The sequence below is a fragment of the Amaranthus tricolor genome, chromosome 9 (genome assembly GCF_026212465.1).
Source record: "Amaranthus tricolor cultivar Red isolate AtriRed21 chromosome 9, ASM2621246v1, whole genome shotgun sequence".
In the NCBI taxonomy this organism is placed as follows: Eukaryota; Viridiplantae; Streptophyta; class Magnoliopsida; order Caryophyllales; family Amaranthaceae; genus Amaranthus; species Amaranthus tricolor.
Genome location: NC_080055.1, coordinates 11,678,642 through 11,697,276, shown reverse-complemented (window position 1 = coordinate 11,697,276; position 18,635 = coordinate 11,678,642). Strand labels below are relative to the sequence as shown.

Genomic DNA, 18,635 nt, shown 5'->3' with positions numbered 1-18,635 from the left:
TAGTATTTCGCTCTGTAATTTGAGTTTACTATTGAAAATAAAATTTTTGCGTTAACATATCAGTAACAATTTTAAAAAGACAGAGATATCGAATATAAGATTGTGAGAAATGGTTTAGATTATTGCATGAATATGTATGATCTTCTAAGAATTTCAGCCTCTCTTTTGACTATATATATGTTGGCTACATTTCTTGTTTCTTTTGCTATCTTATTGTGGTGGAAGCTTACAAACTTATCATTCTGTACATTCTTATCAAGCGAGCTCCCATTTTTGTTCTTATATATAACCATAGCTGGTTTTGGGCGTCACATAGCTTTGATAATAAGAGGCCTTAAATATTAATAACAAACTTCTGTATTAGACGATTTCATCGTAAGACACGCGTATAATATATAAGGGTTAAATAGCCCAATTAATATAATTATTAGGAAAATTTCACGTGGTAACTCTGAGGTTTTGGGTTATCCACGTGGTAACCAAAACTTTTAAGAACTTCACCCGATAACCCTAAGGTTTACCAAGTTGTTCCACCGTAACCTTTTTGCACATAAAACGTTAGCAAATGTTAATTTTGAAGCTTTAAGGCTGTTGTATGTCTATTTATACGACTTATCATTTCAAATGCCATTAGTCTCAACCTTTTTCTGCAAAACATAAACCCTAACTCTACCATATTTGGATTTGGGGAAAAAATATGATTTGAATGAAAGATGGTAGAGTTAGGGTTTATGCATTGGGGAAAAAGATTGAAACTGATGGCATTTGAAATAGCGAGTTCCTTAAATGGGCGTACAACAGCATTAAAACTTCAAAATTAATGTTTGCTAACATTTTATGTGTAAAAAGGTTACGATAGAACAATTTGGTAAACCTTATAATTACCACGTGGATTTTTTAAAATTTTTAGTTACCACATAAAATACCCAATACCTCAGCATTAATTACCACATGGAATTTCCCTAATTATTAATATATAATGAGTTTCTTATTTTAAAATTATTTACGAAGAGACATCTCAGAATAACTCAATATTAATTGATACATAATGTGGTTGAGTGTATAAGATAGAACACTTATTATTACTCGATAAGTAGAAAATCAGAAGAAAGTTTAATATAAAAAAGAGGGGTTCCAATATGCTTGAGTAAATAAGATAAGGCATGTAACTTTTGATACAAAATATATAATAGAAGGCCTCAAATACAAACAACAGATAGAGTTCATATTTTCAAATATTCATAGTAAAAAATTATAATAAGAAATTAATAAATAAAAATATATATTAAGATGAATTAAATATAATTCCATTTAACTATTTTCTTTTAACACATTTGAAAAAAATTGTAAAATAAAATTAACATTGCTTCCATAACATACAAATGGGTTGTCTAAAGAGCAAGTCTAAGGACACTAATGGGTTTACTAAAGCACATGACGTTACATTGTCCCAACAAACTTCAACATCAATCTATCATCTATTTCATTTTTTGTGTTTACATGTGGCTTAGGTTAACATTTCCCGTCAATGCAACGACTTTAAGTTCCTACATATTTTTGTGTTTTCATCCACTGTTAAAATAGTACGATTTTGAAAATCAGATCTTGTTTCAGTTAGAGTAAATAATATCGTCTTTCTTAAATAAGGTTTTAGATTTAGATCTCATCTGGTCTTTTACGTACCTCAGCCAATCCTATAATCCAAAATAACTAATTATCTTTACCATTTTTACAAACTTAGATTTGCTATATACTTTAGTTCTATTTAAGTGCAAAATTACAATTTTTACATAAATACAATGCAACATTTAAATATCTAATATACTTATTTATGTATAAGAAAACTATAGAAAGTTAAATATTTTAAAATTTATATTTTGAGATTAATCTTATAATATTTAGTTGACTATTAATTTCTAACAAATTTGTAAGAAAATTGAGACAAGATTCATAATCATCATTATAAACAGTATATTCCACTCATATATCAGGAAAGGGAAGGGATGGAAGATAACATGCCTAACTGTTATCAAAGAAGATAACAAGGTTGTGGCCGATAAGACTCTCATTTCGAGAAAACTTTAGACGATAGATGAATGCAATCTATATCTATATCTAATACTAAAACAGAGACCACCTAAGTACACATGTCTTTTTCTCATGAGTTTAGTTTCCGCCTAATAACTAGAGTATTAAATACGCTATTACCTCAAATAGCCTTTAATACTAGATTATCTACTATAATAATCCTTATATTTAAGGCAGTAATTACTGTAGCATTATTGACTTTCTCTATCTTATTAAACTAATTTCAACATTTTGTGAAGATCATTGCTGCTTGTGGTGGAAGATTACTTCTATTTTTTTCTAATTAAATTTTTCAATCTTTCTTCTATTTTCATATCTAAAAAATAGTTTTTTTATTCTTAATTATCTCTCTCTGTAGATTTTTTTGGTTTAGTTGATTCGAACGAAAGAGAGAACTAAAGCATGTAGCCAATCTCGATGAATGGGTCATATCTCCTGCATTAGTACATTTTTATCTCTTTCTTTTTCTTAAATTTTTTTTTATTTATTGATTTTTGATATCATATTTTCTTCTATGCATGTGAATGATTTATTTAGAAATTTAGATTTTAATTGCTTTTTATTATTATTATTTTGATTGATCAAACATGGATCTCTTTCTTTTTCTAATTTAGCAAATTTGTTCAAGTTGATTACAAGAAGTCAAGAAGGGAGACACTACTACTTGCGGAAGATATGAGATATCCAATAAGTCTTATAAAAATTTAGAACCCTTTTTTATTTAAATTGGAGTCCTTTTGATATATTTTTAAATCTTACATTCTTTTTCTAATTTATTTTAGGGTTTATGAGTGTGCTCTTTTAACATAGAATTCAATTTTTTGAAATTTTTTATAGAATATCTGGTGGACTTATCTAATATCAGTATTAGTTGCAGTGAGGAAAGACATAGAATTAATATAAATATGTTATGTTTTCTAAATGTTACTTCCACTGTTATTAGAATGCATTTCTTATTATTATTGAAACTTCAAAGTTTTCGTACTGTTACCCCCACTGTCATTATTTATTTAATTGCACCATATAAAATGTTTTTATTTTCTTACAAATTGGTATAATTGTGTTACATTTGTAATAATTTTTCTATTTTGTGATTTTCAAATAAGTGGATAATAATAAGATAGGAAGATTAGGTGAAACCTGAGAATAAACTTAATTAGATTAATATAAGTTAGTCATCTCCCAAATAGAACTTGGAGCAAAAGTTAGGTGATACCATATAAACATATACGGCAAAAGAATTTAGCTACAAAAAGACAATATATTTCAAATAAATTTTTTTACGATATGTACTCTTAATACAAGTTTTTGTGTTTTTAGCACAAGTTTTTTGTGAAAATATTTGTGTAAAAGAGAAGGGATGGCCTTGAGATTTGAAAGGCTTGGTGTAAAATATTTGTTATGAGCCTAGGGCACAAGCCCCTTATGCCTCCTTTTAAGACCGACACTGAATGCAGATGTATTGATATAAAAAGAGTGTCTTTGTTTATTATAATTTTCTTATATTAAATATTTTGGAAAATTGATTGTTGTGGCAAAGTTTTTAAATACCATCATTTTATTGAATTTATGCATATATTGTATAATAAATATATTATTGTCTTATTTACATCGAATAATAATATATGCATGGAAGGAAATATAAAGTATCACATATATTATATTCTTTACAAATATTAAATATCACTTCATCTAATAAAATTCTTAAAATTAATGCATTTTCTTAAAAAGTGAATTTTTTCCTATACAAGTTAATTAATAATGAATGAATGACATTTTAGACAAAAAATTTCAAGTAACAACACCAAATATATTTAATTGATATTTTTGTATGGGTTTATACTAAATTTAATTTTATCAACGGTTAATTAAATAATTAAATTTAAATTATAGATATGAAATTCTAGGATTTGATTTATTAGAAGTTTCGATTGATGTATATTTTTTTATTACTGATGGTTTATTTAGCTGGTAAAATTAATTTCTTTATTCAAATTGTGGCGAAATAAGTCGTACTTAGAGATGGACAATATCTAATATGTATTGATGCGTAATCGATCATATGTAGTTGTTATGGGTCAAAAGTAGGCAAAAACAAAAGATTTTAATATGTGATGATTATAATAATATTTATACTTTAACATACAATTTATACAAAAAAATGGTCTAATATTTATAGTTGATAAAAGTTCTTATAAATGTATCCATTTCACTAAGTTTATATATTGTTTAACTTTACTTTCTGTCGTAATGTATATTTTGGTACACAAACCTATATTTCAAATTGCGTACCAATATTAGTTTTTTTTATCTTATTCATCTCTTTTGATATTTTTTTACTTATTTATGTAAAAGTATTAAATAGCCCGTGCATAGCATGGGCAATCACCTAATACTAATACAATTGTTGCATTTAATTCGGATAAGAGTGTATATTTTTGGGGGATTACAGGTAAGCTAATAATCAAACCAAAAACCTTACATAAGGAAAGTGGTACTTGCTCTAACTGACATAAGATCCGATTCTCAAATTACATTTTACTAAGATATATAAAATTTTCACTATAACTGCACATTCTGTTTTTTAAATCACATTTAGACATTTAACTATTTTTTTTCTCATCTCAACAACTTATTTTACTATTTTATCTCTCTTACTTAAAACCAAGCTGTACAAAAATAAAAAAGCAACTTTGTATACTTGTTGTTAGAGGTGTTCATTTGGATCATTGGGTCAATTTCAAGTGATATGTTTTGGATTGGTTTTTATCCGGATTTTGCGTCCATTTTTTATTTTTCCTAACAATACAAACATTTTTGAAGGGGGGCAAATCGAGTTTGATTATAAAATCACATATATATCGTATCGTCAGATCTATTTTAAACACCTCTCCTCGCTATAAATTCGATGAGACGGAGACACGGTCACACGGAGGAGTACCAAGAGGAAGACTAACTTCTCCTGGTTGATTCTCTGAAGGACTACTCCAAATCCAATAGCCAATTGGGTCTTAGAAAGGACAGGAAATTGCATAACACTCCCTTCTCATTAACTTTATTGGTATCCATTGCTTTCTCCAAATTTGTGGCAAATGATTGTTGTATCTCAACATAGAAAATGACATAATAATTGTTTCTATGTGCAAGTATTGCTCACATTTTGAGTTCCAAGAATGGTGTGATGACAAAAAAAATTGTCGTAAACGCGTATTACTCTAGCTTTTGGATTGGATTTCAGTCAAAACGGGTTAAAGCCAAGTTGTACACATGTGCAAGTATAATTCGCCTAGGCATGGCCACGGGGCGGGTTACCCGGAACCGAACCGGTCCCGAACCGCTTGGAACCGGAACCGGAACCGGAACCGTTTGCGACAGGTTCCGAACCGCCCCGAACCGCGAAACCGTGAAACCGCCGGAAAAAAGTCGCCGGAACCGTGAAACCGCCGGAAAAAACCGTCGTGAACCGGGCCAAAAAACCCGCGGGTTGGAACCGGAACCGGTCCGGGAGAACCGGTCCAACGGTTCCATGGAACCGGAACCGGGACCGGTCCGGTTGAACCGGCTCAACGGTTCCATGGAACCGGAACCGGGACCGGTCCGGTTGAACCGGCCCACCGGTTCCATGGAACCGTTGAGCCAAACTAGCCGTTAGAGAGCCGTTGGAATCTATCCTATAAATACTCATCACTTTCAATCATTTTCATTCACAACTCATCTCTTCTCCTACTCTCTCTACTTACTCTCTCTACTTAATTCTTTAATTACGCAATTATTCTCTTAATTACATAATTAGTCTTCTAATTATTTCTTAATTTAGTTAGTTACATAATTAATCATTTATTTATTTCTTAATTCTATATTTCTATTTTTACTTCTATACTATCAATCATGTCTTCATTTTTGAAAAAAGCCACAAAAAAAGTTACTAAAGTGGCAAAATCATTAGGAGGTTCCAGTTCCTCCAAAAGAAAGGCCACTTCTACTCCGTCGGTATCAACAACACCCTCCATTAGTAATTATAATTATGAACCTAATTATCCGGAAGGGTACGACCCGGAGTTACATCAATATGCAGAAGAAGTGGAAAAAGATATACAAATTGAAGAAGAAGAAGAACAAGAAGAAGAACCAACGACCCCAATTGGGGTACATATATCTCGACAGTCATCAACAAGATCATATGAAGAACAAGGAGAACAACAACAACAAAGACAAGCTCGTGGTAAACGAGTCAATTTCCAAACTATCGGTTAGTTTTATAATTTTATTCTTCAAATTAATTAAACTTTAAATTATTTATTTATTTAATTATAGTTTTATAATTTTAAATTATTTATTTAGATGAAGATGAACCAGTAAGACAACCTTTTCCGGCAATGCCACCTTCTAGTGGTAGAGCTGTTTCACATGTGTGGTCGTATTTCACAAAAGAACCAACCGAGAATCCAGATATGTTCCTATGCACTTGTCAAATTTGTGAAAGTCAAGGAGTAAAGCCCTTAGTTTCATACAATTTCGCCAGAGGTAAATACTTTTTAAGTTTTTTATACATACATAATACATTCATACATTATATATTCATATTTTATAAACATTTATTTATTGTGTTTTGTGAATACGTGTTAGGTGGTGGAACGGGATCTTTTAACAAACATTTGGCAAAGAAGCATGGAATCACAAAAGAAACTCATGCATCAAGCGGCAGCGGGACCACAAGTGGAAGCCGACAGACACAATGGGACATTCCCAACACATGTATGCCTTTTAGATATAATCGTAATGACATGATTGATGAATTTTCTAGGTATGTAATTTGCGATGAATTGCCTTTTAACCACGGTGAAAGTAGGGCATATGAGCGTCTCACTAGACAACAATTGCAACCACAATTTAGAGCAATCCCTAGGAACACTCTTAAAAGACGAACAATTAAATTATACGAATCAATGCGCTATGACCTAGTTGAAATGTTTAAATCGTTTAATGGTAGGGTTAGCATAACAACTGACATATGGTCTGCTCCCCCACATTTAGAATCTTATATGTGTGTAACAGCACACTGGATAGATCGAAATTGGATTATTCAAAAAAGAATAATTGCTTTTGAGACTATGCCAGAAAGACACACCGGCGAAAACATAAAATATAGATTAATAGAGATATGTAGGGAATGGAACTTATTAGATAAAATATTTTGTTGTTCAACAGATAATGCAACCGCAAACATAAAATGTATAGAACTTTTATTTAACGAACCCGCCTTTAGTTTAATCCTTGGGGGTAGCTTATTACACATACGTTGTTGTGCGCACATAGTTAACTTATCTTGTCAAGTAGGTATAAAACAATTAAGTGAATTATTAGAACCAATTAGGGATATAGTAAAATGGCTTAGGATCGGAAAGATTAAAAGAAGATATAAACAATTATGTGACCAATACCAACTTAAAAAAGTGTATTGGTCATTAGATACTCCTACACGTTGGGGGTCAACGAACGATTTATTAAGAAAGGCGATTGCTTATCGCCCAGTAATAACACAACTATATAGTGAGTGTACAGATAGTTTCATAGCTGATGAAACTTGGGAATTAGCAATAGGTGTACATAACATATTAGAAGCGTATGACCACGCGACTAAGATTTTTTCTTATGTTTATGAACCGAACGTTCACTTAGTAATAAGTGAATGTATTACTATTTTTTATCACCTGCTTAAACATACACAAGAAGATACTAACCCACAATTAAGGCCGATTCTTGCTGAAATGATGGAAAAATGGAAATCATATTTTACCGATTTTCCTTACATTTATGGAATCGCAACCATTTTGGACCCACGTTTTAAAACCGAGGTCCTAACCAAAGTAATAGGATTTTATTATCAAGCGTTAGATCGCCCGTCTTCCGATGTAGCTTATTATGTCGGAACATGTAAAAAATATTTAGCTGAACTGTATGAATTTTACGCTAGTGTATATAACCCGAAACGCGATATGTCTAGGCGTGCTAGCGTTTCGGCTCGTCCCTCTTTCTATAATTCAGTAATTGCTAACATAATGACGCAAGATGATAGTTTTGTAGGATCTTCTTCTTCCTCGACCACATTTTTAGAACTAGATAGTTATCTAAAACACCACTTTGAAATAGACCCAAGTGTCTATAATATTTTGGAGTGGTGGAAAGAAAAATCTGTTAAATTTCCCATTTTATCGAGAATTGCAAAGGATATCCTTGCAATTCCCGCGTCCACTATTGCGTCGGAGTCTGCTTTTAGTGCAGGTAGAAGAGTTCTGGATGAAAAGCGATCTCGTCTTGCTCCACATAGTATTCAAATATGTGTTTGCAAGAAAGATTGGGACCAAGCGGAGATACGAACACAAGGACTAAGGAACGATGATGATCAAGACGACGATGATGATCCATGGATGATGATGGATACAACTTCATCATCGTCAGGAGGAGAGTCAGCGGAAGCATCTAATCAATATCAACCACATGATGATGACGAAGACGAATAGGATCAATCCGACAAGCGACAACGATGAATCAACACTCAACAACTATAAATAAAAGGTATGACAAAGAACTACGTGGGCTTTGATTCCTTCGGGATACGTAGGCAGCTTAGTATTCATTTGGGTACTAGGTTCAAGTCCATTTTCTCCCTCTTTTTTTATTAATCATCTTTATCGACATTATCATTGATTCGTTTCTTATTAATTAATTTTTTTCCATTCATTTTAGTAAATATTTCAATAACGATGACAACTTGACATGCAATGAATTTCGCTAATAATCAAGTAATCATCAAAGGTACGTCCGCGATATTATAGTATTTTTTTATTATACAAAAATTTAAAGAAAAAATTAAAATGAAACCGATGGTCCGACCCGCCCGTCCCGTGAGTTGGAACCGCCGGAACCGCCTCATGAACCGCTAAGGAACCGTTTGGAACCGCCCGGAACCGGAACCGGAACCGGAACCGGAACCGGATGGAACCGGAACGGAACTGGACCAACCCGGACCGTGGCCATGCCTAAATTCGCCTATCAACATACGGAAAGTTACAAACAATTGTCACTTGTCCATAACGCGTTTTAATCGATTTTAGTTAATTCGGGTTTAAATCAAAGAAATAACGAATCAATACGATGGTTGTTAGGCGGGTGGCGATGGATGATAGAGATAAATCAGAACCCATGTTCAACTTGGGCCACATTACATTACATGATACCTACCCAAATTCAAAACTTAACATGAGAATATTTGACAATGAATGACCCAATTTTTATTTATAAAAAAAGAGAAAATTATCTCTGTGATCAACTAATTCTACATACAATAATAAACCAATAAATGACATCAAAATTAAATTTTCTTAGAAGTGAAAATTAATAATCAATTTAATGACACAAAATTGAAATTCCAAGATTTAGATAGATACAATAATCAATTTACTCTGTTAACTTCAATCTTCACCTTGTTCTTTTATCATGGTAAGGTTCCAACTTCTCCTTAGCTTCTAACACCAATTTTTCTCTTGTTTCATCTTGCACCATATGAGCTTGTTTTGATGCCCATTCCACAACCTTAAGCACGTCGTTTCGAGCCAATTCCTCACTATCAGGAACGTGCAATGCGATGTACGATAGGAGCTCCAATGCCGGGATCTGCACAATTTGCTGTTCTCCGAAATACACCAGTTGTATCAAATGTTTTACTCCGCCAGCAGCTAGTATCGCCTTCGAGTGATCTACTTGCAGGTAGTTTTTACCCGCGAACTTGGTTAAGGCCAATACCGCTTCACGTTCAACTTCTGGCTCTCGCTCATCCAGAAGTTGAACCAATGGCCCGATCATTCGAGTCTCAGTAGCTCGAAATATTCGGGCCAGATTCCCAATTGCCCTAATACAAGGAATCAAAAGCTCTGAATCACCTTGCTCTATAACCCTTAACAGCTGATCAACCACCGATTTGCAAGCAGGTGAACTCGGCTTGAATGCTGATCGTCTAAGATCAGCATCCCTTTCAGCAACGGCAGTGATTTCCATCACTGCCATTGCTGAATTGTATCGAATTTCCGGTGTTCCTTTCTCTAAAAGAACCGAAAAACACAACAATGCACGCGATTCACATATACTCTTACAAATTCCCGAATTCCCTTTAGCAAGATACCATATAGCCCTAGCTGCCATTGCTTTCATGCTCGCCTTCGTACCCGGATCCTCCATTTCTCTTTCCCTCATTTTGCTCCCTGCAATCGTACTTATACTATGATTATGACTATGATTATGAGCATGATTACTACCATTTCCATTGCCATTAGGTAAAGCTCCACCAACATTAGGATTCACCATAGCCTTAGCTTGTGCTTGAGCACTATTAAGCACATTATTCCATCTACTTGGACTTTCACTCCTTTTCCCCAATGGATGAGAAATTCGAGACTTCTCGTCATTGGCACTGCTCGGGTTTGCGTTGGCAGCAGCCATCGCAACAACCGCAGCATTGTGGATGCTCGAAGCACCCGAAGTAGATTTTGTTGAAACAATCACATACTTACTATGCTCTTGAATTGTCTCAAAAGCTAAATGCCCAACTAACAAACGTACAGCATTATGCTGAAAGAATATACCTTGACATTTCGGGTAATGACGGGCCAATTCTGAGACAGCCCAAGCCACCATGGCTTGGACCTTCATTGGCCCGTCTTTAAGGATCTTAGCAAATACAGAACAAACCCCAGCATGAATCATTTGTTCCACACTCTCCGGGTCATGGCCCAACAACCCGATTGCATGGGCTGCATTCTCTTGACCTTCAACCGTTTTACCTTCTTGCAATAGCTTAAGTAACGGGCCTACGCCGCCTTCTTCGATGATGAGCTTCCCGTTACGGTCACTGTCTCGGACCAGCGACACCAATGAAGCAGCGGCTTCGGCCCGTTTATCCACTGACCTAAATATAAGAAATGAGATTTGTTCCCAAATCAGACAAAGAATAGGCTCATTGGCTGCGATCGGAGGAAGCCCAAGGTATCCCCCGATCCCATCATCATCCCCGGTACCTCCCGAGACCCGAAGAAGCCAAGAAACATCTCCAATGGAATTCTCCAATTGGGCGAACATCTTCCTAAAAGTAGCAGCTTGAATGATGGTAAATGCCTTTTTAAGAAGTCCGTTAGCCCGGCATTTTTGGGCTACAGACAAAGCTTTTTGAAGAACGTGTTCTGTGTCATCAATGATCCGACGGGTGGGTCGTTCATATAGGTCCGAACTTGATCGAGCAGCTTGACGGAGCAGGTCCGAAAGCTTAGAAGTCTTTGCTTTAAGCTCTAAACACTCTTGCTTGAACGAAGAAGCTTCGTCAGCAGCTTTGATAATCTGATCAGCTAATTGAATTGGTCTTGTCAAGATCTGTTTCACCAAATCCCCCATTTTCAAACCCAATTCTTCAATACCCTTGTTCTTCAAGTTCTATAAAATTCAAAATGACATAAAACCCAAAATTGACTGCCAACTATTCGATGATTTACCTCAATGAACGCAGAAATCGAGGATGAAGAAAAAGTTAAAATTGCCCTTATTGTCCTCTAAAAAACTCTGAGAAATTCATACTTTTAAAGGAAAATCAATTAAAAATGAAGGCGTTTACTTCATGTTTTCATTAAAGAAGACTAAAATTTAGGTAAAAAATCAAAATCCAGAAGAGAAAAAGCAAGAAAAGTCTAAAAAGTTGGGAATTGGGAGCAGCAAATGGGAGTGAGGAATTAGGAAGAGTAGACGCCGTCAATTACTACTACTTCATTTTTATTTAGAATATTTAATTTTCTCTTTATTTATTTTTTTTAATGGTTTTTTTTTTGGAAGGGATGTAAAGTTGACGTAGTTATATACTTATATATATACAACTATACACAATTATACAAGGACCAAATATGGTGTGGACATTGGATGAACTATGGTGATAGGTGAAATATATACCAAATTTAAGATGATATAAACCTCAAGTTTGTCTAAGCTGTTCTTCGTTTTGTTTGATATGGGATTGATTCGGGTTGTTCGAGAGTCTATGATAATTTTTGATTCATTGTAAATATAAAATCGAATTTTTAATATTAGTTAGTTCTCGTTGGTTTATTTATGTTTTTTATGTTTAGAATGGCATAGAATTATTAGTTATATTTTTTTAATTCAATCTGACAGTGAATTAGCTTTTAGGTTAATTTGTTGGTTGACTTTTGACTTTTAAATAGTTTATTAATTAGTTAAACAGTCAAAACTTATTTTTGGTAACTAATTTTAACGGAAAAATAACATGTTTTGGCTACTTATAAAGTTGAGGTGAAAATTTATATTTTAACTAATTACACGGTAGGCTGTGGGAAGAGGAGTTAAGCGAGGATCAAATCCATGATCTTTTCATGAAATTCTTTACATTTTATATTAAACACATACTTTGAATATTGAAAGGAAATTGAATAATCTTCGTTCCCTTCCGCTGCCCTCCACTTTAATCCATCTTAAATACTATCCAAACACGTCGTTAATCTTATAATAATTTTTTGTAAAAATGTGTCAATACAAAATGTGAAAGCAATTAGACAATAAACAATGTTCAATTATTGATTTATGAAGTAGAATTACATTAAGTGGAAATAGCTTGTAATTCACTCAACAAATCTAATGGGGCCACAAGGTTCTTGAGCTATGATTTTCAAAATGAAGCCAAGAAAAGGAAAATAGTTGAGATATAAGTTAATTGAAGCCATACGTAGCAAATCGTGGTCCTCATATACATAGCAACTTGAACTACTTATACCATTTGGCTCTTGAAGAAGCGTAGTAGCTAATTCACCTATAGTCTTCAATCTATATATCATGTATGGGAACAATTCTCAAGAGATATTGGAGAGTACTTCAACTAATCATACCAAAAATCCAAATTAGACTAGTTTCTATTTCTAGAATTTATGGTTTTAAATTTTTTATTATAAAAGATTTCAACTTTGATTTTCACCGACCTTTTTCTTTGTTCAACCTAACTTATAATAATTGAAAAGAACTTAGAAAAGAATTCTACTTTTCTCTTAACAAAACATCATGCCTCAAAAATCAAAATGCACTATTATATCCGATCCACTATTTGTATGTACTCCTAGTAACATTTGCTTTGGTTGATGTCTTTTCTCCGTCTCATTTATCATTTATTTTTAATTTGTATTTTATTTCCAATATATCTATAAGTTAAAACATAGTCAAATGAGATCTTGTTTGATTCGTCCCAATATAAGATTTATTAATATTTACTTTTATAATTTTTAATTATGCACAATTAGAGATATTAAGGATATTATTAGTACGTTGACAAACGTGTCCAAACTAAATGGAACATTTAAAAAAAAACAGAATCTCAACTAACACTGTCATTTTATAGAATTTCTCATTTGTCGTTTTTGGTGTTTCATTTATTGTTCCGATAAAGAATCTCTTTTTATTTATATCACAAATGTTGGATAAATTAACACCGTTCATCTTCATTTTAATATTTTAATTATGCTTATGGTATACACATATCTTCAACTAACTTTATTTTAACAATTTATATTTCTTATGGTCTTCATACGTTTCCTACTATTTTATAAAAATATTTTTTTATTAGTAGTGGTATTCATATTTTTTTCCACTAATTTTTTTTAATATTTTTTTAATATTTATGATGTTTAATTTTTCTCCATCAAATTTATTATTCAATAAAATTAATACATTAACAATTAAAAATATTTTATTTTTCTTAATTGTTGTTAAGATTCCTTGTATTAAATTTATTAAGGAATACTAGGAGTATTATGAAAGAATAAAAGCAAGAGACACGTGTACAAGGACCTCTATTCAATATTTGAGCGAAAAAGGTCCATGCAATGTAAGGCATTGCATTATAGAGCTATCCTTTAATATATAAAGACACACAACATTGGCAAGTAGTAAAAGTCTTTTAACAATTGGGACCTACTCTAAATAACTTTGTTCCCTTGAAAGTTCCTTGATCATCACACTTTATCAATGGCTTATCACCTTCATACTCATATAGGACTACTATTTTGTAATGTCCTATTGGCTATTATCTTATATATATTACTCCCTCCTATTTACCTCAGTAGTCCTATTTGACTTTTCACGGATTTTAAGAAGTGTCAAAAGTGGAACCCCAAGGGTAGGAAAGAGAGTGGTATTATGGGTTTTTTAATGTAAGGGAGGAAAATTAGTATGGGTAATGGAGGATATAATTGAAAATAGGATAAAACTACTAAGGGCATAAAAGTCAAAAACCCATACCAAAAATAGAAATGGGACAATTAAGGTGACTCTACCATAAAAGAAAATGGGACACATAAGTTGAATAGGAGGGAGTATAATTTATGTGAAATTGTATATTTGAATTTTTATTTTTAAATGAGATCTTTTTTACATGGGTGATAAATAATGTATATCAGATAGTTAATTATATGGGTTGGTACATGTTCAAACTAATAAGATAAGATTTGATATTCAATGAGAAAGTTAATACCACTAACTTTTGTTTTTTTTTTTTTATTAGATTTCAGGGTAGGCGGAGGGAATAAAATCGAAGTCAAAGTAGAAACCTTATTTCTCTAATTGGAAGTAGGCTCAATTCATGCATGAGTATAGAACTAGACCGAGACTTGGATTCTTCCCTAGTCTCTAGGAGTAATGAACCCAGCGAGTTGCGAGTAGGGAAAGAGATACGTTAATGAAAATAACCATGGCAAGGCCAAGGGACGTAAAAGCCAGATCATCTACTGATACATCCAATCCTGACTTTGTTGTTGTTTTCATAGAGTAATTATGTTCTTTTTTAAGGCTTTTGGGGTGTTTAACATCAAGCTTTATCATTAGCTTTTTTGCTTTTATCTTTTGATTTTTTTAATTGTTAAAAAAACTAATAATCTTTTGATTTTTTAATTGTTAAAAAAACTAATAAACAAATTATATGGAGTAATGTTTTTTATTACTTTTGGCCTTTTATTAACTTTTCAGTGATAAAAAATCAACAGTAACAGTTAATTGTTACCAAACACTTTCATAACAAGTGACTCAAGCAATTAGCTCAAAAAGTTGATTTTTAGTCGATATTTTCAACTAATCAAACCAACCAGCAGCTTCAACTAATAGCTTAAGCATATAATCACTTGTCAAATAGACCCTTTGTACAAATGTTAAAAAATTAAAAGTTAAGTTTAAAAATAATTGGCATACTACTAAAAGTTAAGTTTAAAAATAACATGTTTAAAGGATAAGAGCATAACCCCACAAATATAAACAAATTACAATGGTAGAGCAACTAAGAGAGTAGAAAAGAGAATGTAGAGTATTCTAGAGGCTAACCTAACTAATTAAATCTTAACATGATCCCATTATATATATGCAGAAACAAATAAAACAAAAGCCCCAACGCATTATTAAAATGTCATAAACAAATATAGAATGAATACATGGCTCGATTGAGCAAGCAAAGCTTCAACAACAAATTTCAAATTTTGGCTTATATGCTGGTTTGACTGAATGTGATGGCTCAATCGTAAAAAAGGTCACAAAGGCTAATTTTCAAAGCCTTCTATGCACATTCTACAAAAACCTGGGGCGGATCTACTAGGGGTCAACAATGTCAACTAACATCACTTAAATTTTTAGTATTATAGGATCTAATAGAGATTACAAGTTCAAACCCCTCTAACTTAATTTTTTTTTTTTTGCCTTTTTCTGATTTTCATAATAATATATCCTGGCCCACATTTCCATGCTAGCTGGCTATCATAAATTCCCTTTGTAAAAAAATATCAATACTTTTCTCTGTCATTTCCCCACCCACGTTTTCAATTTCAAAATCAAAAGAACCAAAGTTAACTTCCCTCCCATTTGAACACTGAACCAACGAGTAGTGATATTCAAGAAGCAACAACCGCCCGTAGCCGAGTTGCACTGTAGGCCTATTGCAGCGGCGAGCCGACCATCTTGACTCAATCAGACACCGGCGGCAAGCCCTCTCCTGTAGCAATCATTGGACTAGGTAAATAAATTAGGGCTTTCAAGTTTATCCTTTTTAATTCTTAATTCTATTTGTAATTTTTTTTATCTCTAATCAATTTGTTTATGAGTTTATGAATTTTTCTATTTGTTTAGAAATTAGGGCTTTTATATTTATTTGTTTATCTATTTAGATAAATTAGGGTTTTTAGTTTTATAATTTTCTTAGTAATGATTAGGTAAAACTAGGGCTTTTAAAAAATTAGGGTTTTTTTTTATAATTTTCTTAGCAATTACTTATTTAACAAATAGCAATTGATAATTTCGATTAATTATTTAGATAGTTTAAACTTTAAAGGTTGTATAATTGTGATTAATTAGTTATTTAGTATTTTAGTAATTTAGTTTAAAAGTTCAAGGTGAATTTGTGATTGATGATGTTATTACAGTTCAAATGGATAGGTATTTTAAAAAATTATCTTTTGGATCGTTGATTGGCAATACTAGTTCAAGATCTGAAAATTCACCAACTCCCCTAGAGGAAGCTCAATCGCCTCAACAACATACCCCTTCTACTCAAAAAAGTAGAATTGATGTAAGTGTTCTTCCCTCCGATCCTGCTGATAGATGGCCAATTTCAAATTATGATGTGAATGATCGCGATGAGGTAGGAAGAGCTTATATTCAAAGAGGTCCCTATCAACCCCGAAATGATACTTATCCCTAAACTGTATTATCTGGATATGCACGTCGATTTAACAAGTCTTGATATAATAAGTATTCTAATTGGTTAGAATATAGTCTTAAGAATGATGCTTGTTATTGCTTGTGTTGTTATTTGTTTGCAACTGAAAGTGAAATTGCAAGTCACTATGGAGGAGACACATTCATTAGTAAAGGTTTTAGGACTTGGAATAATATCAAAAGATTTGATAAACATATTGGGGGACCGAATAGTATTCATAATCAATGTGTGAAAAGATGTGAAGATCTTATGATGCTTAAGTACTCTTGGTGAATTCTCCAAAACATTTGTTCAATCTGGTTTGTATAAGTCTTGCCCACATTTTTATGAGCTTTTGAAGTTGGCGTTGATTTTGCCAGTATCTACAGCAATAGTTGAAAGAGTGTTCTCATCAGCAATGAAGATTATCAAAACTGAGTTGCGCAACAAGATATCTGATGAGTTTTTAAAGGATACTATTGTAACTTATTTTGAATGTGATTTGTTTCAAAATTTCTCAAATGATGATATTATGCGCCATTTTCAGAATATGAGAACTCGGCGTGGACAATTACCTTAATCAATTCTTGTTTAATGTAATTTTTAACGCAATTGATTTAATTTTTTTTTTTTCAATTATCGACATCCCTCGTCTATTTTTCTGATTCCACCCTCAACAAAAACCATACCAACTTCCCAAGCTTGCACCAAAATGAAAATTTCCATTTACTTATCTTGGAATATTGGCGTTGAATATGCTAATATAAAGGCACTTACTTAAATTAGACACATATTTACTAAATTCCTAGCTACATTTTAATCAAACGAAACTTTTTGATCCATCAAAATCCATTTAAGGATTATGTTCCTCGATTTAAAATAATACAACTAAACTGAATTTTTAAATTGGTCGTAGTACTGAGTAGTGTCGTTCCTAACTTTTATAAATGTTAGCTAAAATAAAAGAAAAAAAATCCTCTACAGAGATTTAATTCTTGTTTTAAATGGTTGCATTGCTTGGCAAATCAATAGAAACGGATTCCTATATAATTTTTTTTTTTCTTTTAGTTTTTTAATTAAATTTTTTATTTTTTGATTTTATTTTAATATAATTTTTTAAAAATTACTTGTTGTATAGGTCACCGGTCATTATAATTTATTTTTTACAAATAGCCCTTAAAATTTGAATTATTCATGGTTAATTAATAATTGAGATTATTATAGTAAAAACAAGTAAAAATTATATTATTCTGGATAATTTTTCTACTAAAAAATAGGCATCAATTAGCTGTTTGATCTTTGTTTTGTTTGCCCAAAAGTAGTGGCTATTAAATGATATAATTTTTTGGTTTCATATAAAATTATAAGCTGGCTTTTGGCTGATTTTAAGTTCCCATATATCTTATCATATCATATATTAGTAGGTTGATTTGTCTATTTATGATAAAGGAAAATGCAGCTCTACTTCTTACTTTGCTATAAGACAAAATTATTGTATTTATAATTGCTCGTTTTTATCAATTGGGTTGTGCGATGATGTCTGTCCTATTCCCATCATCTGATACTTCAACTTACTAGTATGTGTTGTTAGCTGATCATGGTTAATCTATAATTTTATGGTTTTACGATCTAAAAATATGCGAGCGATTCGAATCGTAGTTAGAATTGTAAGTTGGTAGAATCTTACAATTCTAATTAAAATAAAATTTGTAGAGGTAGAATTATAACATGATTCTACGATCCTATGATTTAACGATTCGATTCTACAAATTTA

General features: G+C 32.2%; 1 protein-coding gene across 1 annotated transcript; it reads right to left on the bottom strand.

Moving 5' to 3' along the window:
• Positions 1–9,357: 9,357 nt before the first annotated feature.
• LOC130823173 (uncharacterized) lies at positions 9,358–11,984 on the bottom strand. The gene has a single exon (XM_057687803.1). It carries the CDS (start codon positions 11,527–11,529, stop codon positions 9,568–9,570), a length of 1,962 nt encoding a protein of 653 aa, XP_057543786.1. The 5' UTR covers positions 11,530–11,984; the 3' UTR covers positions 9,358–9,567.
• Between the last annotated feature and the right edge of the window lie 6,651 nt (positions 11,985–18,635).

Coding starts and splice junctions, on each gene's coding strand:
- LOC130823173 (XM_057687803.1), bottom strand. CDS start 11,529: ATGGGGGATTTGGTGAAACAGATCTTGACAAGACCAATTCAATTAGCT.